Raw genomic sequence first — 27,458 nt, 5'->3', positions numbered from 1 at the left:
TTCTCATCTTGCTTTTTATTTCTTCTACTTTTACAAAACCATTGTTTCAAAACTTTCTTACAAAATTAAAAAAAAAGACACATACACATGACATGCAGGAGATGAGAATAATGTTCCTCTAATACAAAAGCATTAAACAATATTTCAGGTGCTACACAGCACGTCTGGCACATTTATTTATTAAGACCAGAATCCTCAGAGTTAACCACGGCGATATTTTCTAACACAGTATTATCGGCTGTGGAAAGTAATTTGCCTGAACTGCTCTCTTTTTCAGTCTCCTCCCAAGTAGTTGTCAGAGGCTTCCCAAGGGTTTCTGGAAGCATGAATGTTAGCACTCCACTCACGAAGGCCAAAGTCCCAACAAGCAACTAGAAGGAATTAAAAAAAGAATAAGTGACACATCGAGAAAGAAGTGTATCCTTCAGAGAATAATCATTTCTGAACCTTTTTCAGAGGGCAATAGAATTGAATTTGACGTAACAGTTGTCATTTATTCCTCAGTGAGACCTTTTGGTTACTTATGCTGGTCCAGGGGTTCTTTAATTTGTTGACTAGGCTTAATCTGATCACTCATTAACCACCTACTAAATAAATCCCAGTTACAACCTGCATTATTACTCGTGTAGGCACTGTCCCAGGAGCTACACAGGGGGAAAAAAGTCCCTGCCCTGTCTTCCCAGACTCCAGAGTCTCACAGGGAAACCCAGAGTCTTGGATTTGGACTTGACGGCCACGGACTGTCTTAGTCAACCCTGCCCCGGCCCAAAAAATTGACATGCTATCAGCATTCAATAAATGGTGGGGAATGAATGAATGCATGCATGCACAAATGAATGTTTCAATGAACCAAAACCTACAGGATTTAGGGGGAAACAAAACAGAGGCAATGGAAACTAGCTGCTACTATGGGGGAGGGGTGGGTCCAATCGATTTCCTGTAAAAATTCAGTATTTCTTAACTTTCCAGGTTTTGACACATAAAAGGCAACCTTTTAGACTAGCACCAAGGTGTCTGCTTTTAAAAATGAAAATCACATTAAAAACTAAAGTCTGCATATCTATTCTCTGTTGATCACTATGTAGATTTTGGGTGGATTTTAGAACTAAATCTCTATATGGTCTGTAAAAACTTTGTCCTTAGATAATTTAAACCCCTTTAGCAAAAAATACTGCCTGGGAAGACCCCATAAAAATAAATTAAGGCATGGTTTTTCTGATAAATCTGCATACTTGGTGCTTTTACAGCCTCTGAGACACAGTGCAACTGTGACGTGCTGTGAGGCTACATCACTAACAGACGTGACCTGGGAAGACAGCTCCTTACTTTGTTTGCAGAACACTGCCAACCTAAATCTAGAAATACATGAGTAAGCCTAGAAGCAGTAACAGTATCTAAGGTGACATTGCAAAGGACGTAGAAACCCCAGAAGAGCCCTCTGCCAGGGTCTGAAAAACACTGAATAAGTCTAAACAAGAAATAGAATCAAATGGAAGATCCAAGACAAGACTGGATTTTCCTTTTTAACTTGGTAGTAAGAATAGTCAGGCACTAAACAAACTCAGAACCCTCCATCTCCTCTCTCACTCTCAGCAGAAGACTTGGTCTCCCATGGCCCTTGGCCAGCTCCCCCAACCCCCCTACAAGAATCCCAAAAACCTACCCCCCTCCCCCCTCCCCCCTCCCCCCCGCCGCCCCCTGCCCTGGCCAGGAGGAGCCTTTGTCGCCTCTCCTCCTCCTGTGGGTGGGAGGTGGAAGGGTGCCGGTGGAGGTGAGGTCTTCCTCCATCAGTAGACCTCCCTTCTTACCCGCTGATTTGTTTTTTTGGAACGCATCAATTGGATATAACTTTTTAAAAGATCTGTATTGGAGTATAGTTGATTTACAATGTTGTGTTGGTTTCTGCTGCACAGCAAAGTGGATCAGTTATACCTATACGTATATCCCCTCTTTTTTAGATTCTTTTCGCATATGGGTCATTACAGAGTCTTGAGAAGAGTTCCCTGTGCTATACAGCAGGTCCTTGTTGATTATCTACTTTATATATAGTAGTATGTATATGTCAATCCCAATTCTCACTGATGTTTGATCTTTTCCTTTCCACTGGCTAGCTTCCCTCGGTAAAAATAGAAGTTCTTGAGCCTCTTATAATTTCTGTACCCACTCTGCCCAGGAACTTGTACTTGCGACCTATATGACCCTGGGCAAGTGACTTAACTTTCCTGCTCCTCAGTTTCCTTATCTGTAAAATGGAAATAATACTACTACCTGCCCCCAAAGGACTGTTGAAAGGATTAAATTAAGTAACACATTTAGGGCACTCAAAATGGGGACTGGCTTATGTTAAGGAGTCAATAAATGGTAGCTATCATTACTACTCTCGAGTCTTTTGAAACAAGCAAAAGAGGCCCTCTGCCTCAGCCCACACCCACTGCAGCCCCCAGCCCATCCTCTCCACAGCGCTCACTGCTTCTCCTTCCATCCTGCCCCCCACAGCATGGCCCACTCCCACCACTCACAGAAGTTGCTCTTCCCAGGCCACAGATTCCTAGCTGCCAAACCTGATGCACGTTTTCCTGTTCTGCTCTTTCTTAGCCGCTGTCCTGTCCTGCCTTCCTCACCTGCCCTCCTCCTTTGGGGTTCTGGTCACCTCCCTGTCTCCCCGGCTGCTGCATCTGTCTCTGCCCTGGACCCCTCTTCCCATCAGGCTTTAAATGCCACTGTTCCCAGGGTTCTGCTCTTCAGTCTCCCTCACCTCTTCATAAGCTGACTCCCAAATCTGTACCTCCCATGCGGGTGTCCTCTGAGCTCCAGACCTGTCTCCTGGATGCCTCCCCCAGTCTCCGCCATCAAGCAGGTACCTCACACTCATCAACCACAATTCAAGTGCACTGTCCTTCCCCACCTCAACCTTGTTCCTCCTCCTGGGTTCCCTCCAGCCCCGAGAACAACCCTCCCATCCCTCCAGCTGCCCCTCTCCACCATATGCAAACTCATCATGGGTCCTGTGGATACAACTTTTCCATCCTGTCCTCTCCAACCTGCCTTTAGGTCTGAATGTTCTTCTGTTCTGCTCTCCTTTGAGATCCTGCCCATCCTTTCACCCATGTCTCCTGGCTCCCTCAACCCACCCTGGGTGTTAGCAGTAATGATTGCACCCAAACTCAAACTGGCCAAGTTCCTTTTCCCTCTAAGTTTTTGCCTTCCTGTTTCCTCAGCGTGGGACTCCCTTCTCTCCTTCTCCACCTTGCTGACTCTCACTGGCTCCTCCAGACACAGATTAAAGCCCCCTCCTCTGGGAAGCCTCCCCTCTGGCCCTAGCCTCGGTTGGTAGCCCTCGCCTACAACCCCATAACCCCAGCATTTCCCTACCACAGCCCTCTTCTCTGGGGCTTCTGCCTTCTGCACCAGACTGGACATCTCTCAGGACAAACGCTGTTTCTTTCATCTCTGCTGCTCATCACCTAGCAGGGAGGCTAATTCAAAATCAACACTCGACCTTTGCCAAATGAGTTCATGAATACAAACAGGATATGAATTAGGTGTCCACTTTTTTTCCTTAGATTACTAAAAAAATGATGGTTGATAATAAAAGCAACAGAAGGAGTGATTTTCATGTGCTTCTTTTTGAAAGAGAAAATATAAACTTATCTTCTAGATTACCATTTCTATTCCTCAAAATGAAAATACTGGCTCCCTAGGCAGTTTGACACCCATAAATAAGCTTAATGAGAAATTTAATAATTTATTTTTTTACTCATTAAAAATAACAAGTAACATCTGCTACATCCAAAGGAAGTACCTTCACAGAATACTTTTGCAAATATACACAAGACCCTGCTGACAGAGGTTGTCCTGGGGAAGGGGGGACCAGGGTCAGGGTGGAGGAAGAACTTATTTCTCTGTATCCCTTTTAGGACTGTTTGTTTATTTGTTAGACCTATACAAAAGGCATGGTATTTGGGTTTGAACCCAAGTTCTGTCACTTAAATAGGGATAACAAAAACAGTACCTGCATTCTGTGAAGACTACTTTTTGTAAAGCACTTAAAATAGAGCTTGTTACCTAACAAGCACTATTTAAGTACCTGTTAAATAAAATTTAAAAACCCCTTTAACTCTGTAGTCCATAATGGACCGTTATGGATGTCCTTTAAAAAAAATCTTTATTTGGTTTCAGTGATTTTATAGCAGTTTGCTTTTATAGATTTGTCTATCTTCTTCTGTGTGTCTTAGCTTATTTTTAAAAACATCTTTTCCATTTTTATCTTTTATTTATTTAACAAAGAACATAAAGTGCTAGCACAAAGGAGATGCTTCTGGAAAAGTCCATGACCTAAAAAGAGTGGTGGATTCTCCAAAACTCCTTCCTGTGTAGGCCAGACCCAACGCCCCCAATTAAGCAAACTTGACTGAGTGCCTGTTACTGGGACATGAGAGAGAACCATGCTGAGCCAATGATTCCCAAAGAGCAGACGCACACCACCTGTGTATGCCAGGTGATTTTTTTTTTTTTAAGGACGTCTCAAACAATTTGTTTTACTACTTATGAGAGTGTTAGTGTATTTTAGAAAAACATATAACTAGTATAACACCCATGATTTCACTGTTATTGTTGTTTAGGGCACAGCTAAATTTTAAAAGCCATTCTATTTGATTTAAAATATTAAGTAAATTATAACATGAATGGCACGCAAGGTGAGAGAAATGCTCCGGTGGACCCAGTTTTGGGTACACAAAATGCCCTATCCTGCAAGAGTTCAACAATTTAACTGGGGGACAAAGACATACATGTGAATAATACAGCCAGACTGCGACAGCGGGCTGCGGAAAGGGTACACACGAAACGCTATGCAGACCTGGGAAAGGGAGAGGTTGCATCACTGGATCTGGGTGAGCTTCTTAAAGAAGTGGGGTTTGCTCTGGTCTTAAAAGAGGTTTGGCTGCCTCATCTAAACCCCTAGAGCTTTGGGCTTTCCACTAGTCGTCCGGCAGAGGCAGTGCAGGAGGACGAACTAGGAATGAGGCAAGTGGGTCCAGGTCTGGTCTCATTTCCCCAGCCATGCAAGTCACAGCCACGAAAGCTCCAGGGCACCCTCATCCAGAAGAACCTGGTGAGGCCGTTGCTCTCCACGAAGCCCAGGAAGACCCTGTGAAAGGGCCTTCATAGACATACTGGGAAGAAATCACTGCCTTAACGCATCTTACGGTCCTGGGAGCCCTCAGGGCTCTGACCCAGATGGAGTGCAAGCTTCTGAGGCAGGCTGGGTCCTAAAAGTTCTTGGATTTACCTCTTAAAAAGGAAAAAAAAAAAAAGGTCTATATCTGTCTATCTACCTATCTACCATAAAATATGGTATAATTTTTTTAAATGCATAAAACAAATGCACAGTTTAAGAAATAATTATAAAGCAAACACATCATGGTCTTGATCACCCACAAGAAAACACTGCTTGCACCCCAGAAGCCTCCCCTTCTCTCCTCCACAGGTGGTCCTGGTTTAGTCAATTAGCCTTATCTGCTTTTCTGGTTTTAACATTACTTTCATGGTTACAGAATGTATAAAACTGGTCCCATTCTCTTAAAAAAAAAAAAAGATACACGAAGTTTGGGGCGGGGGAGGAGCATTCTCTGCAGAGGGGATGATCAGGCAGAGGAGGCGGGCGGGGATGAATGAGAACAGGGTGTGGAGAGGAGGGGGAAGTGTGTGAGGAAACAAAACAAAATAGGGAACGTGGGCAGGGGGTCAATCTGGAAAGGCCGTGAGCGTCAGGCAGAGTTTGGGTTTTGCTCTGAAGGTGAGGGGCAGTTGGACCAGAGCTGCGGTTCAGCAAACTACTCTGATGGGGGCAGGGAGGCGGGGGCGTGTGCAGGGAGGGAACTAGGGAGGCAGGCGGTGATGAGGGGCTGGACTGGAGGCAGGTGAGTAGGCTGGTTGTGAGAGAGGAGAGGACTCGGTGTCGTGGGTTGGAGGGGGTGGGAGAATAAAAAGTTGGTGCTCAAGTGTCACGCTGCAGGCCACGGACTCCTACCGCAGAGCGGAGACGGGAGGAGGAGGAAGCGTAAGTCACCGGCCGGCTGGGTTTGGGAAACGGTGAAGCTGTTAAGTCGCCCAGGGAGAATATCCTTGGGGCTAGTGGGTCTGCAGCTTGGAAGAGAAGTCAGAATCAGGAGAGATTACCCGCGCAGGGGCTGAGAAAGACAGCCAGAATGGCTCTTGGAGAATGAAGCAATCAGAAGAAGACAGGAGCACAGGAGGAGCCCCAGAGGGGACAGCCTAGAGAGAACGCGGACCAAGGAGTCCCGGAGAGGGAGCCTGGAGGGGGAGGGGGGGCCGGCACACCCAGGGCTCTCCCCTAGGTGGTGCAGCCCCTCAGGCCACTCCCCACATTCCCCACTGTCCTCAGCTCCCTGCCCCCTCCCCTCCCCCCATCCTCTTCCTGACCCAGCTGTGTAACAGTGGTCCGCGTGGTTTCCCAAACTCTCAGCCCGGCCACGAGGACACGTGCAAACTGCACAGAACCCCTCGCACACTTCGTCACCAGGCGGACGGCTCACACTGCCGGAGCCAGGAGGAGGCACGCAGACAGCCTTGCCTGTGAAGAGCCCCTCAAGTTTCGGGGAAGCTGGAAACCCCAGATCCCTACACCTCTCCACCAGACACCACTGGGTCCTTCCGGGAGCAGCAGCCTCCAGGACTGGCCTTGACCAGCCGTCACACGGTGGGAACACGGAGGCAAGGGCTGTGGGTGGGAGGCAGCTTGCGGATCCAGACAGAGGGGCGCAGGCTCAGAGACCAGAGACCAGAGCTCTCCCTGCGCAGTCCCGGCTTCATGATGTGCTGAGGAGAAGCCCTGCCCTGGCTGGCAGAGCTGCAATTGATTAATAGCTCCCAGCCGGAGGCGGGGCGGGATGGGGAAGAGGGGGAGAAGGCAATCAACGAACAAGAAAAACAGCAACCCACCACCCTACTTACCAGCTGGTGAGCTGTTAATTAGGTTTCTATAAACCCCCATAACCGAATTATAAATTGTCTTCCAATAAATAAAAATATAGAAGGCAGTCAGCTCTTCTGCCTCGCCGCTATCTCAGTAAAGTTCTATAAACTGATGAACACCTGTGGCATGAAGATCCAAATGCTGGAGAGGTAAATGCAGAATGGGGCTGCGATGCTCCCCACACGGCCCACCGTGCTGCCACTCCCCACAGCCAGCGACCTGGAAACACGGAGAGCATTAATACAGCAGCAAGAGCAGAAGACAAGAAAGGCACAGGATGCAGAGAGTGAGGGAACAGCTGCCCAGAGCCCCTGTCCACCCTTCCAGCAGAGAATAAGTAGTAAAACTTAGCTTAATATACTTGGAAATAATTTTACCTTAATTTTTTAAGAATTGTTCATGATTTATATTCACATTCTGTGAAACAGCAGTGTAAACAAGCATGCAGATAATTCAAGACAATTCAAGACCAAAAAAAGAAGGTAAACCAATCATCATCAGCTATGCAGATGAGGCCCTTACATATACTCATTGAGTCTAATATTGCGGATAATATCTGCCTTCTAGAGCAGGAGTTTATTTGGGGTATGGAGTGGGGATTTGGGAAACCAAAAGATTTATATCTATGGAACATCCTATTTCAATTTTTTAAAGTCAAGCAATATCTTAATGTGCTTTCCTTTAAAAGTTATTTAAACCTTATAGAATGTCTAGTAGGAAGCAAAGAATGTGCCTTCAACATGAATAAGTATCTCTTATTAAGCCTAGGAGAAAGGCCCCAGGAGAAACCAAATCTGCCAAACAGCTTGATCTCAGACTTCTAGCCTCCACAACTGTGAGAAAATTCACTTCTGTTGTTTGAGCCCCTCAGTCTGTGGTGCTTTGTTATGGCGGCCCTAACAAACTAACACAACTGACATCAGGACATCAAGAGATACAACCTGAGAAAATTAGCCTTGAGTAGATGTAAGTCAACTGTATTTGAGACTTAAAATGGTTTTAGGATAATAAGAGTGTTATTTCAAAACCAGTTCTCTAATATCCCTGCTAATGACGTATAGACAAAGCCTCAAATTCAGAATTAGCATCATCATGTAACCCTCCCATAGCTCGGAGCTCCAGTAACTTCTACGGAAAGAAAGCATTTATACTCAAAGGCCAAATGTAATCAAATGACACATAAGTGAAAGATAACAACAGAAAAATAAGTAACTCTTACCTTACAATGGTTGGATACAGCTCTGCTGTATAAAGGTATATAAGGCCAAACGCTGCCCCTATGGCAAATTTTCCAGCCATAGATGCCACCACACACCAAACGTGATAATCCTGAAGAAATATATATTAGCAAAATAGACCATCATTTTGTCATCAAGTAATATTTTAAAAGAAAAATAGAAAATCCTTAAAATTATTACTTAAAACTTTCTAATTCTCCAGTATTTTTCAGAACAATGAAGAGTTTTATTTTGTAAACTCGACGCATGGTCTGCAAAAGCTTTCCATCTTTATGAAATTTAGAGGAAAGTTTTACTGTGCCTCCCTGCAGCCTTGGAGATTTCAAACTACCAAATAAGAAAAGCTATTTGGGAAGAGACACTTTGGAATGAGACCCTCCCAGATGGTTTCTGCTGTCGTCCCTGACATGTTCTACTTCCTGCAGTGGTTCTCAGAGACCTCCCACAGTCCATCTTTTCTCTCCTCCTCTGTCTGCCAGCTGGGTGTTGAGACCCAGGTGACCTTGGAGCTCATGTGTGAGGAGTGGCAGCACCTCTGTCAACCCGAGTCCCTGAATGATTCCATGGAGCCAAACACCCCCTTCACCACTCCCACAGCCACCAACGAGGTACACCCACATCCAACTTTCTATGAGCAAGAAATAAATGTCTATGATGTGAAGTTACTGAGATTTGGTGGTGCCTCTATTAAGGCAACCAGTGTCACCTTGTCACCTTAATTACTATTGTAGACGATATTTGTTGAATGAATTAATGGGACTTAAAAAATTTTGTATTGTGTTAACATTACCATTTGGAGAGAAGTTTTATGAGAGGGGAAAAATTTGTGGCTAAGGGTTAGTACTCTATTTCGAGAAATCCCCATCAGCCACTTTCCTGTCTTCCACATTACCGCTGGGGCTTAACCACCGTAGGAACTGAAGGTTCTAGGGTTTCCCTAAATCTTCACCAGCTCAAAGACAGCTGCCATCAACTCAACAAATATAACTGCAAGCTACTTAAAAACACAAACAAAAAGGGTGTGGATGAAGCTCCCTCAAATTGGCAGAGACCCTTGCCTTAAGCAGTTTTAACTGATGTGTATCAGTTGTATATATCAATCACCTGGAAACGTCAATACATGAAACATTTGATTCACCAAACCTGATAATTAAGTGAAGCGTTACTATAAAAGGAAGTCACTGGTTAGCTTAAGTTAAATTTCAAACAATATGCAAAACTTAAAATGCCTTGATCTAAATGTTGAGATACTATTGCTTAATAATTATAAAATCAATTTAAAATAAAGTATTTTAAAGTATTGTTATAGTGACCATATTTTCCATATTGAGAATGAAAATACAGGTTTTACATTTTGGGGGGAAAGAGAAGAAGCACTTCTGGGTGCAAGAGGTATTCTAGGGGATGGAGTTTGCCAAAATACAGGAACGTGAAAGTCATTTCAGTAGTTTATGGCACTGTTTCTCACTAAGAAATTGAATTTTAAAAACAAGCTCCTCGGGGGATTTATGCACACTAGAAATTGGAAGCTACTAATCTACCACAGTGAAAAAAAACACAAGACTACTTAAACTGGAACAATCCTGAACATAAGACTCATCGTATCTTTCAGCTGTCTCCATGGCTCCCTCCCTCCTTCAGGTTTCTGATCAAATGTCACCTTGTCTGAGAGGCACACCATCCTCAGTCACCTTAGATAAAATAAAATAGTTCACATGTGCATTCCCCCTCCATACACAGTCATTCTCCAGCCCTCATCCTATTTTGTTTTTCTTCATTATACTCAGAGAAACTCGACTTACTGCACATCCTCAGCACCTAGAAAAGAACCTGGCACATACTAGATGCTGGATAGATCTTTCATGAATGAATAAAAGTTTAAGATGACGATAATTACTGGAAGGTGCAATCTACTCTTCTCACTCAGGATGATCATGTTGGCAAAATACAACACTGGCCATCTCTCGGAAGTGGGATTATAGGCTCTTCCCCCTACCCCCGCCCCACATTTCTTTTTTTCCTTAAATTTTCAACTATCTGTGTAACAGAGAATGACTTTTAAAGAAAACATTTAAAATACTATGTACAGCATAAACTCTATCCATATGTCTTAATTCATCTTCATATTCATAAGCTGAAAATGCTCCCATCACACTGTCATAGTCTAATTAACCATTCCCTAAATAAAACATAAAGTAACTCACCTTGGGGATCACCATAATCACACCATTGGTCACTGCACTTGAGAGAAGGGAGAAAACCAGAATGCTTCTTCTCCCCACACGGTCCATCCCAAAGCACACAAAGATGTAGGCAGGAATTTCCACTGCACCTGTCATGGAGCAAAATGATGCATCTCAATAAGCCACAGTGTCCAACTGAACAAGGGGACCCTGCCTTCTAACCCACCACCCAAAAGGAATGGTCAGCCCTCTCTCTCTGCTTCCAGGGGCTTCTAAGAACTATCCAACAACCGCCTGAGAGGCAGCAAGCCCCACGACTTTTAAACTCACTGGAGTGGGCAGGATGTTTGCTGTGATGTGCACTAATGCTCACATAATCTGCCTAGCACTTTTCACCTGTCTTTGGAATCTTATCCCAGACTAGGCAGGAAGCTCCCCAGGACACAACACAGTGACTGGAGGATGGGCCGGTTGAATGAATAAATATGTAAATTAATAGACAACATTGATCTTTTTTGACCTTTGGCTTCTTCTGCTTGGCAGAACTATGGGGAAATGTTTGTACTGTAACTTCGAACATAGCAATTAAAGTAGAAAATTCAGTGTCAGCTTTACATCTATCAGCCAGAATGCATCAGGGAGCAAGCAAGAAGTTTTCTCAGCAAAACTGACCAAACCCAATAATAGCCTTTGAGAAACTGTCACTGTTTACTAGCCTAGCTTGTCCACGTAATTCAAAGGTCTGTTCTTTCGACCCTCCGGAGCTTGCCTAACCCCAGGACACTACCCACCACTGCCTTTTAGGACTGATGTGCATTTTCCCATTCAACTACAGAATGGTGCAAGCACCTGGACCGGCAGGTCTGGATCTACATGTCTCCTACAGCTTTGGGAACATATCTCTGCAGGTGGACACATATTTTCTGAGTTAACATTCTTAGCAGTACATCAGAAGTTAAACTCAGGTGCAGCTGCTCAGAAAAAAAAAAAAAAAGGCCTGGCAAAGACAAAAAAATAACATTCTGAGCCCCATTGGAGAGACAGCCTCCCTCCTTTTCATTAACATGGAAAATAAACAACTCCAGAGAAGAGGCCTCCCTTTCACAGACCCTGCTGTAAGGTCCATGCCTCCAGGCCCGAACAGTAGGTACATCTATTACTCTACTCTTTTTTTGTTTGTTTGTTTATCAAACACTTTTCAAGGTCAAATAAATCAATGATTCTCCAAAGAACCTCATGAGAATAGGCCTGGATTATTACCCCCACTTTCCAACTCAGATTAAATGACTTGAGCCCAGTGAGCAAGTGACAGCTCAGGGACTGGTCTTTGGGAGCCAAGGCCCCTTTCCTGCAACCTCCCTCCCTCATGTCTGGTTCCCTCCACGTCTGACTCAGGGCTCCCCTCTCTACAGCACTGTGTGCAAGGCCACCAACCGACTTCCTGGAGTCTAGCAAAGCTGCACAGCAACTGGGAAACAGCTGAAGAGACCTTTTAAATTATATTCCACCTTGATGTTTCTTGAGTTGTTGTATAGATGCTGCATCTAAATTTTGACCTGACTATGTCTGGGTTAGAAATGGTGCAACCAATGAGGCCCAGTCTATCTGGGATTAGGACCATGTGCCCTTATTTTCTTTACTTTATAATGTATAACCCCATTCTGCTCCTATCTCCACATAACCTCAAAGATACGTCTTCAGGCTACTGTAGCGCTTATCGCCTGCAAGTAGCACAAAACCTAAGCTGAAATTCCCACCAGCCCCAAACCATCTCAGGAGATGAAAACTTGTTCAAAAATTTCACAGCACGGAAGTGTTGACTAGAAGCGCCTGTCAGGCAGAGGGCTGCTGGCAAGGGTAATGACATGAAAAATCAAAGGCAGTGAAGACTATAAAACCATGGTACTTGTGTTGGAAACATTTTTATATTTACGAGATTGCCCGGTTTCTTGAGAATTTACATCTCCATCAAAATTAAGACTATAGCATAGAGATCTAAAACTCCAGCACTCCTAAGCTTCCCCATGCCACACCCCACCCTACTTGATTCTCCTACCATTTGCTGCTCTGTTCTACGAATACTGCATCCTTTCTCCAATTGACACATAGAATGTGTGTGAAGTCAAGATAGGCTCTTTTTATAAACTTGTTGGTCTGCCCAAAAAAAGAGTAAAGTTTTTTTCTTAGAATTACTTCTCTCATAATTTCTGCTGAGCTATAATAAACAAAAACAGGTGTCTTATCAGAGCATTTTAATGAGAAGGGATGTTAGCTATGTATAAAAATTTTAAAGCAAACTTTTCTGGGGATAATATCAAATACAAGCAGCCTACACGGAAGTAACCAGCTGGACAAATGCATTTCTGATAATTCTCTCGTGTCTGGTATGAATTTGGTTTACCCTAGGAGTCACACCTCAAGCTATCACAGCAGTATCTGAAGCTATCTTAACCTGCTACTGAATTAAAAGAAGCATGACAACATAAATTACAGTTGCATGTATTTAGGTTATTTTACTGACTAAAATTCCTAAATTAAGGGCATTTGAAGGTAGAAAGATACTAGAAGATCTCCAAGACATGTTAAATATTAAAAGGAATGCAACTTGCAAAGAACAATATGTAGTGAATAATCTCATTTATGTTAAAATATAAAACGTTTATCTGCACAAATATATGGAGATGCATAAAAAGAGATCTGAAAGTACAAGCCAAAGGTTATAGAAGTTACCTCTGAAGGATAGCTCTGAGATGGCAATGGGCTTAAAGAAAGGAAGCAAGCAAGGAGAAGAGGCAGAAGAGGAAGGAGGGACTCAAGTCTTCTAACTGTTGGCATTTTTTTAAAGAGAATATATACAGGTGTAACACTAAAAGAGACCATAATAACATAGTTGGCAGTATTGCTCCTGGTAGAAAAAAAGACAATAGAAACACTCTCAAAACTTGGTAGAAATTTCACTTCATGGCTACAACTTAAATGTAATTTAACCACTTACCCATGAGGAAGAGATTTAAATATTCATTGCCTCCCAAATTAACAGAATTCAGGGAGAAGGTGTAGAACCCAAAACACCCCGTGAACCAAATCAGCCAAACAATAATTGTCCTTGTTCCAATACTCCAGTCATAAAACAGATCTGATAGGGTGTGCTTCTCAACTTGAGAGGGCTTATTACCAGCAGAACCATTGTGATCCAGTGATAAAAGTTCTGACAATTTACAGGATCTCGTCCTATTCCACTTGGCCATCGTATCAATTACTTTTTGTGCTTCTTCATATTTTCCCTCCGAGAGAAGCCAAAAAGGTGTCTCTGGGAGCATCCAACAGCACAGGACAAAGGGGACAGTCACTGTGGAGAGGACTATCTGATAGATCCACCAGGTCCTGACCAAGTAGCCCGTCAAAGCCACCACCATGGTTCCAAAAGCAAAAAAGGAATGCAAGTGGATGGATGCCCACGTCCGAGACTTCATGCCGACAAATTCTGTCACATAGACAAACACCACCACGAGATAGCCACTTCCACACTGCAAAACAAAGCAGGGAGAGTGGTCCAGATTTAAGGTCACACACATAACTACTAAGGAGTCCAATCTCTCTGCAAATCACACATAGGCAAGAAAGAAAATGACAAAGCATTGTTTTCTGAAACCCGTATCATATTTATACAATGGCGTTTAATCCGATCCATCCTTCTTCTTTAAATGGGTCCTCTCATCTTCCCACACCCTGTCCACCCCAAATGGCAAAACTTGAGTGGTTATGCATGATAAAAATGTTAGACACTGCCTTTTGCTTCATTTAAATATTCCTTTACGGTGTGAATTTATGTCTCAGTTCCTTGCAAATGTGTGTATCAATTTATCTATATAGAGAAGAGCCTTATTATCAAATCCTAAATTTTAAATGGGGACAAACAATTTATGGTAATTAGTGAGAAGAAAAAAGATTTGATTAAAACTTCATTTTGACGGGCAATAACAACAACAACAACAACAAAAATAGACAAATTGCACTTCAGGGAAATTCAAAATTTCTGTGCATCAAAGGGCACTATATCACCAAAGTGAAAAGGCAACTTACGGAATGAGATATATGCAAATCATATATCTGATAGGAGACTAACATCCAGAATATGTAGAGAACTCCTAAAACTCAACAATAAAACAAACCCTTACAGGATATTTGGTTCTGTCAGAAACATCCACAAAACATTCGTTCCACACCAAAAGGTCCTTGAAATTTGCTCCTATCCAAAACATCCATGAGCATATTTGGTCTATGCCAAATGGTTTTGGACAGGACCAAATATCAAGTACATTTTGGCCTGGACCAAATGTTTTATGGACGCTTTGGACAGGACCAAACGTCTGCTAACCAAACAAACAATCAAATTCAAAAATGGGCTTGGATTTTTCCAGAGAAAATACAGGAATGGCCAATAGCACACAAAAAGATGCTCAGCATTACTAATCATTAGGGAAATGTAAATCAAAATCACAATGAGATGCCACCTCATGGCCATTAGGATGGATAGTATCAAAAAAACAAAAAAACAAACAAACAAAAAATAACAAGTGTTGGTGAGTATGTGGAGAAATCAGAACCCATATGCACTATTGGTGCATATAGGAATGTAAAATGGTACAGCTGCTATGGAAAACAGTATGGGAATTCCTCAAAAAATTAAGAATATTATTACCATATCCAACAATCCTATTTTGGGAATATACCCAAAAGAACTGAAAGTGAGATCTCAAAGAAATATTTTTATATCCATGTTCATAACAGCATTATTCACAGTAGCTAAAATGTGGAAGCAACCCAAGCATCCATCAACAGATGAATGGATAAGCAAAATGTGGTATATACATACAATGGAGTATTACTTAGCTTTAAAAAAGTAATATTCTGACATATGCTCCAACATGAATGAACTTTGAGGACATTATACCAAGTGAAATAAGCTAACTCCAAAAAGACAAATACTATGTGATTCCATTTTTATGATGTACCTAGAGCAGTCAAATTCATAAGACAGAAAGCAGGATGGTGGTTGCTAGGGGTAGAGGGGAAGAGGGAATGGGGAGTTATTGTTTAATGAATATAGAGTTTCAGATTTGCAAGATGAAGAGTTCTGGAGATGGATCCAGATGGTGGTGATGCTTGCACAACAATATAAATGTACTTAATATGTACTGAACTATATGCACTTAAAAATAGTTAAGATGATAAATATTGTTATGTGTATTTTACCACAATAAAAAAAAATGGGGGAAAAACTTTATTTTGAAAATAGGCCTATCTTTTTTTAAAAAATAAATTTATTTATTTATTTATTTTTGGCTGCATTGAGTCTTCGTTGCTGCACGTGGGCTTTCTCTAGTTGCGGCGAGAGGTGGGGCTACTCTTTGTTGTGGTGCGCGGGCTTCTCACTGTGGTAGCTTCTCTTGTTGTGGAGCATGGGCTCTAGGCGTGCAGGCTTCAGTAGTTGTGGCTCGTGGGCTCTAGAGTGCAGGGTCAGTAGTTGTGGCGCGTGGGCTTAGTTGCTCCGCGGCATGTGGGATCTTCCCGGACCAGGGATCAAACCCATGTCCCCTGCATTGGCAGGCGGATTCTTAACCACTGTGCCACCAGGGAAGCCCCCCAAAATAGGCCTATCTTTAATTTAACAAAATTTAGATTATAATAACAATATGTGACCCCTCATGGAATAAACAAAGAATGAAACAAATGATGGATTTGTGTGTGTGTGTGTGGAGGGGGGTGGTGGTGAAAGGATTAGAATTTTTCCTACAAAATTATTTCACATTTGACTTTTATAAAACAAATCATAAAATTAATTTTTGCAGAATTATTCTAGAGTGCCACTGATTTCTCCAAAGGCCTCTCTTAATCCTTTGATATTTGAATCATACTCTTTTGAAGGCTCATCTTGTCATTATCCTTGTGGATGTTAATTTCTTCAAAAGTTAACTGGTTTCTATATGGGAAAAGAATCTAAAAAAGAGTGAATATATGTATATGTATAATTGATTCACTTTGCTGTACGGCAGAAACTAACACAACATTGTAAGTCAACTATACTCCAATAAAAATTAATTAAAAAAAAAAAAAGTTAACTGGTTTATCTCTGCCAGATCCCAATTGGTCAAGGGATCTGTGTAGGATTCAGGCAGTTTTCCCCCACTGCTTTCAAAGACTTTGTAATCTAGAATCTTTTGTGAGATCTGCAATTTCACTTTGCATCAGAGTCGCAAAGAGGCTAGCCTACTAGCAGTAAGCAGAGAGGTGCTTGATGGGGATTATTGTATTAATGGGCAGTTTCATATTTTGTGGCAACCGCTTTTATTTCCCCACGAAACCTTGTAATTGCAAGACTCAGTTAATGAACCCTGATAATGAGCACTCCCGTACTGAAGAATCCAGTTGTTTGGTAAATTTAAACCTTCAAATACTACAAATTTCCCCATTAAAGTAAGTTGTAACACCAGTCCCCAAAATGTTTTTCTCAGTGCCAGTTCTTTTTGCGTTCACTCCCACTTCCTACTGGTTACTTCTGTCACTGGGTTCAAACAATCCATTGCACAACTGCCTAAATAATCCCAGAAGCCTCCTTGACACCATTCACACCTGTCACCTCCACTGATAACACTCTATTCCTCACATCTACCCTGACCCCACCCCCAACATAACAGCCAAAATGACCACTTCACCCCTGAATTCACTGAACTCCTTCAGGGGATTCCCATTGCCTTTAGGAAACCAGGCAAACTCTTTGTCATCCTACAAGGCCCTGCCTAGTCCTCTCTCTCTCCTTCAGCCTTATCGTGTATTTCACCTCCTCTCTATTCTCCAGGCATCGGGACCTTCAGTTTCTTCACATCTCAGGGCCTTCTCACTTGCTGCTGCCTCTGCCTCTCTCACCCACCCCTCAGACTAAAAAGCCCCTGACTCTCCAGAGCCCCCATCCCATCCCCCGCTGCGGGACCCCCTCCACTGTTAGTCCTCCATCGTCAACATTGTATGGATTTTTAAAATGGCCCGTCAGTGTCTTGACTTCCTCTAAGATGTAGGGTTATTGAAACAGCCTGGTCAGGTTTACTTAGCATTACACTCTGTAGGCAGATCCATAAATGTGCTGAGTGAATGAATCTGCCTGTATCTTCCCTACTCAGAATTGTATCACAAATACATTTCCCATAAAAACCAAAGGAAGGAGACACAGAAAATTAAGGCCACATTTTACAGATGTATTCTATGGGTGGCTGTCTCATTTTCTTGGCTCTGGAAATCAACTCATGGTATTTTGCAAGACCGAAACAGATATTTTTAGAATTATCCTCTTAAATCTTCCAAAAGAGGGCTCCACACTCTCTCAAGACCTGTCTGTGCCTCTGTTGTACCATCATTCTCACCAGAAGGTCTCTTATCAAATCTCACTCTGTAGCTACAGAGCCATTTCCTCTTATTCTGTCCTCGGTGGAGACAGAACTGCTGGTTGTTATCTTTCGTATTAAGAACTCTCCATATTCCTAGATATACATACATTTTTTTAAGATGCAACACCTTCAATTCTCCTAAATTTTTTTTAACGCATCTTCCTATCCTTGGCCATCTGTGTGGCTTTCTAGGAACCCTTCCCAGCCATCGATGAAGACTCCAAAAGAGAATACACCACCTTGCCCTCTGAGGGGGTGCAGTGACCTCTTCTTCTGAGATTGAAGTCCTTGGCTTCTCTCCAGACCCTTGGATCATCCATTCTGGTGAGAGGGGATGCATGCCCTGCTCTGTGTTCAGCAAGATCACAAGCTCTCCCTGAAGATAAAACTTCACTCGGTTATCCTTGCCCAGTGACCTCCAAAGAGAATCACTGCTGCTGTTGTTTGGTAGTTTGGAAGCTGTCTGGAAGCTTCACCAAGTGTGGAAACAGCTTCTTCACTCTCTGGTCCACTTCCAGTAATAGCACCCTAGTAGGTGCTATTGTAATTGCATTATTTATTAATAATAAATTGCAATTTATTATTAACAGTAGGGAGTGCCTACTACATGCCAGGTACTGAACTGTGGATGCTTACATGAATCTCACTGAATCCTGGTAACAGCCCAGTGAAGCAGGTATTATTTTCTCCAGTTTATAGATCAGAAATTAAGGTTTGAAGAGGATAAGGTGTTTGCCCAAGGTCATACAGTTGAGAAGCCAATACATGACAAAGCTGGGATTCAAACTCATGCCCTTCCCACTCTACTCCCCTGTTCCCCATAACAGAAATGCCTGATGCCTTCTTGTTTTCATTCTTCCTGCACATTATACAAGTGACTTTCTTAACAATACACCTGAACCTTCTGTTTGGCTCATGCATACAAAGCCTGACTAGACCCACACAATTGCTCAGAAGTAAAATAATTTGCAGCGATTATTTGTAATGGCTACAAATAATGACTTTTTTTTTCTTTCTTTCCCCTTATGCCTTCCTCTCTCCCTCTTGTTCTCCCTGTCTCCTCTCTCTCTTTTGTTTTATAGTATCGGCTAGAATCCCCAGCACAATGCCAGGTGGAAGTGATGTTTCACAAATCCTTGCTGTTAGTAATCGTGGAATGTGGATCACCTGTCAGGCATCGGGTCAAATGTAAAGTTTCTGCCTACTAAGCAGCAAGTTTTCATTTTAATGAGTTCCATTCTAAGCATAGGACACTAATATGCTACAGAAAGACTTCTGCGGTGGAGCGAACAAAGATTAGTCCTTGATCTCTCTCACTAGATTCTAAATGAACAAGACTAAGAGAGTTAAGGTTTAATATAAAAGTCCTGCAGTGGAATTAAAGAGGCAAAACAAAACAAAACAAAACAAACCAACAACAACCCAACTCACGATAGCAAGAAGGAAGCGTGCGACTATGAAGCTGTAATAATCAAACGTGAATGCCGCTGCTATGCCAAACAAAAATACACCGGTGCTTGTGGCCCACAAGACAAGTCGTCTTCCTGCCCTGAAAAATAAGAATTACACAGAGGAAGGAGCAAGGTGTGGCTGCAACAGTTTAAAACATCCACTCTAATTCATGAAAGATAGGTGCTACCTATATTTTAATAGCTTATGTATCAATATTTGATTGTTGTTACTCATTCATTTATTTTGAGCAAATCATGAGTTAATACATGATTTCTTCAAGAGGCCTGTTTTTCAGTGGACTGGCCTCCACCTGAGCTGCTAATATACACACTCGATCACTCTGGGTGGTCCCCAAAGGACCACCTAACCTGAGATTGGGAGCAAGGAGAGGGAAGATTTGTCCTTTCCCTGTCAGGACCTGTTCTGTGACCTGCTGGATCATCTTCCCTGTTGGGCTGGCTCAGCCCACCAAGGGGAGACAACTCTTACTAAGCCCCTCTAAAAACAGAAGTCTTGCTACATTCTACTACTAGAATAAGCTGCTTACTTGCCCTATATTTTCATAATTGGGAAGTGCATTTCTTTGCCTAAAAAGCAAACAAATAACAATTATATGCCTGCAGACTTAAAAAAAAAATGAGATGTAATTCACATGCCATAAAATTTAACCTTTTAAAGTACACAATTCAGTGGCTTTTAGTGTATTCACAGCGTTGTGCAACTCTTATTACTATCTAGTTCCAAGGCATTTTCATCACTCCGAAAAGAAACCGCACCCAGGAGTCATCATTCCCCATGCTCTGCTCCCTCTAGCCCCTGACAGCCACTAATCTGCTTTCTGTTTTTATAGAGTTGCCTATTCTGGACTCTATATATAAATGGAGTTGCACAATATATGACCTGGCTTATTTCACTAAGCATTATGTTTTCAATCTTCATCCATGTTATAGTCCTTCATTCCTTTTTATGACTAAATAACATTCCATTGCATGGCTAATACCACCTTTTGTTTATCCATTCATCAGTTGATGGACACCTGGATTGTTTCCACTTTTTGGGCTATTATGAAAAATGCTGCCGTTAATATTTGCAAACAAGATTTTGTGTAAAGTTATGTTTCAATTCTCTTGGATATATACCTAGGGGTGGAATTGCTGGGTCATAAGCTACTTTATGTTTAATTTTTTGAGGAACTGCCAAACTGTTTTCTAGGATGGCTGCCCCAGTTTTACAATCCCACCAATTTCTCCACATCCTTGACAACACTTGCGGTTGTCTGTCTTTTTGATTACAGCCATTCTAGTGAGCAGGGGTTATCCCACTGTGGCACTGATTTACGTTTCCCTAATGATTAATGATGTTGAGCATTTTTATATGTGTTTTTTGGCCATTTGTATATATTCTTTGGCAAAATATCTATCCAAATCACCTGTCCATTTTTAAATTGGGTTATTTGTCTTCTTATTGTTGAGTTATAAGGGTTCTTTATATATTCTAGATACTAGACTATCATTAGATATGTGATTTGCAGATATTTTCTCCCTGTGAGATGTCCCTGACAGATAATTGTAAGGCAAAAAAAAATACAGTCCTGAGATTCCAACCAACAGGCTTGCCCAGTGCAGCAGAGGGTATGCAAGCAAACTGGAAACTGTCACTTTCATGGCCTCAGCCGTCTCTGCTCCCACATGCATTAGTAGGGATTGTTGGCCCTGCACATAAATGTTCCCAATCTCATTTGAGCCCTGAATGCCATTTAAAACTATTTTCCATTCATCCCTGATCAACCCCCTGTACCACCCGCAAAGTCTTCACTCTCAGCAGATGAGCAGCCCTCTCCTGCAGAGAACAGAGACCATCAAAGAGAAAGCCCCACAAGTTCCTGGTCTGCCCACCTGCCAACATGACCTGCATCTGCCTTCAGGCTTCTCTTCTTTCCTCCTCTCCAGAGACACACACCCTTTTCTCTCCAAATACCATTTTGCAGTCTTTGTATAGGATCATGTCTCTTCCCACCTCCTCTGAGGCCTTATTCTACCAATTACTTCTTTTTCCTCTGTCTTTCGCTCTCCTCTGACTTCTCCCTTTCAGTATAAGTCTCTTCCAGTCAAAGACAAGAACCTTCTCTGGACCCCATCACTCTGGTACCCACCTTGCATCTTGCAGTTCCTCCACTGACAGACTTACCAAAAGGGAATATCTACCTCTTCATCTCCTATTTTGTTCCTCTCCCCACTGACACCCTAACTTCCACACTTCCCAGGAAGACAGTTATGAAGCAGAAGATTCTTAAACACTGAAACATAACTTCAATCACCAAATAATAACTAGACTCCACTTCTGCTCCAATTTCATTATTCAAATGCCACCTCCTGGAGGGGATGTGTGTGTTGGGGGGAAAGACCTGGGTACTCCTCCCTTTAGGCTTCCACAGTCTTTGCCTCCATTGCTTTTACTTCTAGTATGGCCCTGGACAAAACAAAGCCCTATAATCTTTATTTGAACGTGCTTATTGGTCCCATTTGACTAGCACACCCTGAGGGCAGGGATTTCTGACCTAAGCAGTTGTTTTTAGGTTCCCAGTGCCCAGCACATACCTGTAAAACTCACAACTATGGGGACCAAATAAATAAGTTCATCTCTGTACTTTAGGACAGATACGAAAAGTGTGGTCCATGTCCATATAGAGATGAACTTTGCTTCATTTTAAGAGCTACATATTCATTTTAATGTGTATTTCTTAAAAATATGGCTGGTATATCACACAATTTCATAGATATTATTGCTTAGGACCAGACTATCCTCCTAAAAAGCAAGTCTATTTAAAGAAAAAAAATTCACTACTAAGTGGTTATATGTACCTACTGAGTGGTTATGTGTCCAAGGTACTTTTTCTGTATTAATTTTGCAATAACCCTCTGAGGTGAGCGCTATTATTTTCATTGCCAGCTTACACATGAAATTCTGAAACACATACTAGGCAGTTCATCCAGGTCCCACAGCTAATAAATGGCAGAACACAGGCAGACTGTCTTCAGAACCCATCCCCTAAACACTATGTTATTTTGTGTCTCTAAATAATAGATCGGCAAAGAATTTAGATAGAAGGTATGAAAATGACTACAGTTTTGAACATAATTCCCTGTCCCCTAAGGAAATCAGATAAGAAAATGAACCCTACACTGATGCAACAATACTAAACATTTCATTTTACCTGTCAGAAAGGTAGCCGAAGATCACCGCTCCCAGCAGGACTCCAAGCATAAATGTAGGCTGGATCAGCCTTCCAAACCATTCTCGGTTACACACCAGATCCCACTCAGTCACCACGGTGCTGCGCCACTTGCTCTTGTCATAGATGTAGCCATCCAAGCAAGGGAAACTACTCTTATGGCCGTTATAATCATAGTTCAAACTCGACTTGTTATCCCTCCGGAACCTGTGACAGCTTGTGAGCTCCCAAATCTCACTGTCCTGTAGCTGCACTATGATGTGATCTTCACGGCCTATGGAAAACTGGGTCCAGATGTCCTCCAACCTCCAACTAGAGATACCTTGGAAAAGAACCTGACTCACATTGCCTGGGGGCCTGCAAGTATGCTGTGGGGACACTGACAAGAACACAGAAGCCAAGTAATGGATACCACAAGAGATGTTCTGGAAGGCACATATAAAATAGAGGAATATCTGGTATCTGCAAAGAGAAAAAAAAATCAAGTCATTATATCTGGCCTATGGGCTAAAAAAAGACATATGCAAATATGAAAGGCCTCCATTATGCCTTAGCTTGGATAAAGGGATAAACACAGAAATAATTATAGATATGTGTGTATACACAAGTGTATATATCTGTCAACAGGGCCTAAAAGCGATGACATCCCAATAGCAACAAGCACATCAGTGCCCAGATCTTGGGCTCTAACTATCATTCTCCAAAAAAAGGAACCAGGAAAAATGTCTGATTCTAAGACCAGGACAGGGAGAATACAAAATAAGCCTGGAGCATCTTACAGTATCAGAAAGTAAGGAAGTACTCAAAATACAAAAAACGTGGTGGCATGTCAAGGGGACAGAGGAACCAGTATGAAAGAGCTCCCAAAGGGCAAAGCTGAAACAATCTGAGCAACAAAATAAATAGCACAGTATAATCCAAAGTATAAAATAAAATAAAACATTTTTTAAGAATTCCATGAAGTAGTTTTTATTTCCATTTTACAGAGAGGGAAACTGAGGCTCAGGGAAGGCCAGTGACTTGCTCAGAGCACAGAATTAAGAGCTGGGAGATAAATTCAGTCTATCTGAAGCCAAAGCAAGCTCTTTCCAAATGTCAAGCTAAAACCTGAGGTAGCACAGTAATGTGAAAGTGCCATTCACCCACTAGCTACATTAATAAAATTAGTTTCACAACATTTAAAATTATTTGAACTCCACCAGTACACATGCTGATAGCTTTTGAATAAAATGTATTCACAACTATGTCATTTAGAAGGCAAATCAGATCTAGTGAGCACTTGTGTCATTTTTTTTTTTTTTAACCTGTTGAAAAATAGCCTGCACTGACAATCCTTTTAACACTTTGGAATATATGATATGATATGATGTCCCATACTATGATGTTTAATTTTACATGTCAACTTGACTGGGCTAAGGGATCCCCAGACAGCTGATAAAACATTATTTCTGGTGTGTCCGTGAGGGTGACTCTGGAGGAGATTAGCATGTGACTGAGTAAAGAAGATCGCCCTCACCAGTGGGGGTGGGCATCATCCAATCTGTTGAGTGCCTGAATAGAACAAAAGGTGGAGGAAGGGCGAATTTGATCTCTCTGCTTGGGCTGAGACATCCATCTTCTCCTGCTCTCCAAAGACACTGGCACTCCTGGTTCTTGGGCTTTTGGACTGAGACCAGGACTTACACCATCAGCCTCTTGTTCTCAGGCCTTTGGACTTGGACTGAATTATAGCACTGGGTCTCAAGCTTGCAGACATCACATTGTGGGACTTCTCACCTCCAGGACCACATGAACCAATTCCTATAATAAATCTCCTCTTACCTTTATCTATATCTATTTATCTCTTACTGATTCTGTTTCTCTGGAGAACCCTGACAAATACACACTTATATAAGAGAATGACTGAACAAATAAAGAAAAAAGAAAGAAGAAACAAATCTTTCTTACAGTAGAATTCCAACTAATACCTGTAGATATTCCCTCTCTACAGAAGATGGACCTTAATTCCCACTCTTTCCCCCTTGGCTAGACTTAGTGACTCATTTCCAAAGAACATAGTAGGATAAAAGGAAACTTCACAGTGGGGAAATCTGGCAAACACTATCTTAACCGAATGTTGAAGCTTAACATCCTCAGAGATGTTGTATGGATATCACATTCCCCCTCATATGATGTGATGAACAGGCACTTCACCTCTGTGGCCGTCTTTCCAAAAACCATAACCCCAGTTCAATCATAAGAAAAACAGCAGATAATCCCAGATTGGGGGACATTCTACAGGTTGCCTGGTCAATACGCCTAAAGAGTGTCAAGGTCATAAAAAACAAGGAAAGACTGAGAAATTGCCATAGACCAGAGAAGAGTGGGATAACATGACAACTAAATGCAATGTGGTACCCGGGATTGGATCCTAGAACAGGAAGAGGGCATTCCTGGAAAAACTGATGAAATCTATATAAAGTCTAGAGTTTAGCTAATAGTAATGTACTAATGTCTGTTCCTCAGTTTTGACAAATATCCCATGGTAGTATAAAGTGTTAACAATGGGGGAAACTTGGTGAGGGTCGCACAGGGACACTCCTTACTCTCTTTGCACCTATTTTGTAACTCTAAAATTATCCAAAAATTAAAAGTTTATTCAAAATTTTAAAAGTAAATGTAGGGTCTCCAAATTTACAGACTGAAGCCAACAGTGACCTGAAATTTACTGGTCAATCTTTGCTTAGCAAATTACTCATGTAAATAAAGTGGAAAGCTAATCTTACTTAAGAAAAGAGTTCAGATTTACTAATTCTTTTTTTAAAATCAAGCACCTAAGTGTCTCTACTACACTAATGGGTATTACCATCTGCCCTTGAGAGTAATTTTTATTTTTTACCTCCCTGGAGTAACAAGTACTCAACATCATAAAGATATCAACTCTCCCAAAGTTAATGTACAAGTTTAGTCTGTAACTGGAAAACACTGGAAATTTAAATGTCTTCCAGCAGGAGATTAGTTATATAAATTATGGTAAAAGTTATAAATGCTGCCTGGGAGATTCCAGAGGAAAAGGGCAGCATGGAGTCTTTCACTAAAGGCAAGCTCCTGGTGTCTAGAACAGAGGGAGAATCACCCTGTCCAGATCATTACAGAGTGGAGTCTGTGGTGGGCCAGTGTCTAACTGCCAGACACCGAGGCAATAAAGACTTGGGCACCAGATCCTCTTGCAACCAAATCCTGTTTGGGACCTAAGAGGCATCCTATAATAACAATCCTATATGAATATGACTGAGAATGTAACATACATCATTGTTATAAGTCTTTGACTCCTCCCCACCCCACAAATTCCAGCACTGCAAACTACAACACAGCCCCCGCAAACAGCAGACAGATTTTGTTTGTCTGAAGTTTACCTGCCTGCCCCTGAAGGCGTTTGGGTTTGGTACCTAAGTAGTCTCATCACCTGGAGCAGCTCCACTGCTGAAAAGCTCACATTTTGCTCTCTGACCACGGCCTCCCATCCTCCCAGCTCCCCCTGTCCCTCCCACTCACCCCACCTCCTGCACCGTCCAGGGCTCCAGTCTTTGAATCCCACCAGCTTCTCTAGTTTGTCACCACCTACCTGGCCTCAGGTCCTTCCCCAGCCAACCCGAACCCCACAGTTGTCACTAGAGTTCTCTACAGAGTCACACAAGTGTTCTATTCTCATTCTCTATTCACACACAGTCCCCCCAACAGAGCACCTACCCTGGCAGGCCCCTGAAGCTAGGATTTGTCTTCTCTGCCCCACCCTCAAGAGGTCTGAGGTGGGATCCAGGACTCTATACAAGCTTAAAAAGCTTCCCAGGAGAGGGACTTCCCTCGTGGCGCAGTGGTTAAGAATCTGCCTGCCAATGCAGGGAACACGGGTTCGAGCCCTGGTCCGGGAAGATCCCACATGCCGCAGAGCAGCTAAGCCCGTGCACCACAACTACTGAGCCTGTGCTCTAGAGCCTGCAAGCCACAACTACTGAGCCCACGTGTCACAACTACTGAAGCCCGCGTGCTCTAGAGCCTGAGCTCCGCAACAAGAGAAGCCCGTGCAATGAGAAGCCCACGCACCACAAGGAAGAGTAGCCCCCGCTCGCCACAGCTAGAGAAAGCCCATGCGCAGCAATGATGACCAAACACAGCCATAAGTAAGTAAATAAATAAGTGAGCAAGCAAGCTTCCCGGTCCGAAAAATCAAATTCCCTGGTTTAACCATATGCTGACACAACGTTTGACATTCAAAATACTTAACAATTGTTGTGGAGCCACTGGAAGTCTCATAAACAACTTGCAAGGGTGTAATTTATTACAACCACTTTGCAAAACCGTTTGGCAGCTGACCACATGCACACTCAGGTAACAGGGCAATTCCTTTCCTAGGAAAATACCCAATGAAATGTGTACATGAGCTCCCAAAAGTCATATACAAGAAAGACTATTCATAATAAACCTGGAGACAATCCAAATATCTGTTGACAGTAAATGAATAAACTGTGGAATATTCATGCCATGACATACTACACAGCAATGAAAATCAACAAACTACTGTGACATACGATATGGGTGAATCTCACAAGCACAGTGTTGAGCAAAAGAAGCCAGACAGAGAGTTCGTGATTTTTTACTCCAATTATACAAAGTTTAGAATCAGGCAGAACTAACCTATGGTGTTAGATGTGAGGATAGTAGTGAGTTTGGGGGAGAGAAAGGGGGCATGAGAAGGGGTGATCTGGGGTGGTAACACGTATGTGTTCATTTTATGATGATTCATCAAGTTGTAGATTAGGGTACACACTTTTCTGTACATACATAATACATCAATTTAGAAGTCTTATATTTGCAAGACCCAGGGAGAGGAAAAAGTATTCAGCAATGCCCCTGCTGAGGTGTGATTGGCATGGC

The 27,458-nt window shown here is 42.4% G+C and overlaps 1 protein-coding gene across 1 annotated transcript in view; it reads right to left on the bottom strand.

Moving 5' to 3' along the window:
* SLC22A16 (solute carrier family 22 member 16) overlaps positions 1 to 27,458 on the bottom strand; it is a 32,655-nt gene continuing 5,197 nt past the window's right edge. The window contains exons 2-8 of the mRNA XM_036870946.1: positions 22,527 to 23,006; positions 19,292 to 19,409; positions 13,414 to 13,945; positions 10,440 to 10,567; positions 8,217 to 8,326; positions 7,117 to 7,216; positions 1 to 371 (exon numbers count right to left, since the gene is read on the bottom strand). Coding sequence (XP_036726841.1) covers positions 174 to 371; positions 7,117 to 7,216; positions 8,217 to 8,326; positions 10,440 to 10,567; positions 13,414 to 13,945; positions 19,292 to 19,409; positions 22,527 to 23,006 — 1,666 coding nt within the window. The 3' untranslated portion in view covers positions 1 to 173. The remainder of the gene's footprint in view (positions 372 to 7,116; positions 7,217 to 8,216; positions 8,327 to 10,439; positions 10,568 to 13,413; positions 13,946 to 19,291; positions 19,410 to 22,526; positions 23,007 to 27,458) is intronic.

Source organism: Balaenoptera musculus, chromosome 12, assembly GCF_009873245.2.
Source record: "Balaenoptera musculus isolate JJ_BM4_2016_0621 chromosome 12, mBalMus1.pri.v3, whole genome shotgun sequence".
Taxonomy (NCBI): domain Eukaryota; kingdom Metazoa; phylum Chordata; class Mammalia; order Artiodactyla; family Balaenopteridae; genus Balaenoptera; species Balaenoptera musculus.
The sequence above is the reverse complement of the archived record's forward strand: the minus strand, read 5'-3'. Positions and strand labels throughout refer to the sequence as shown.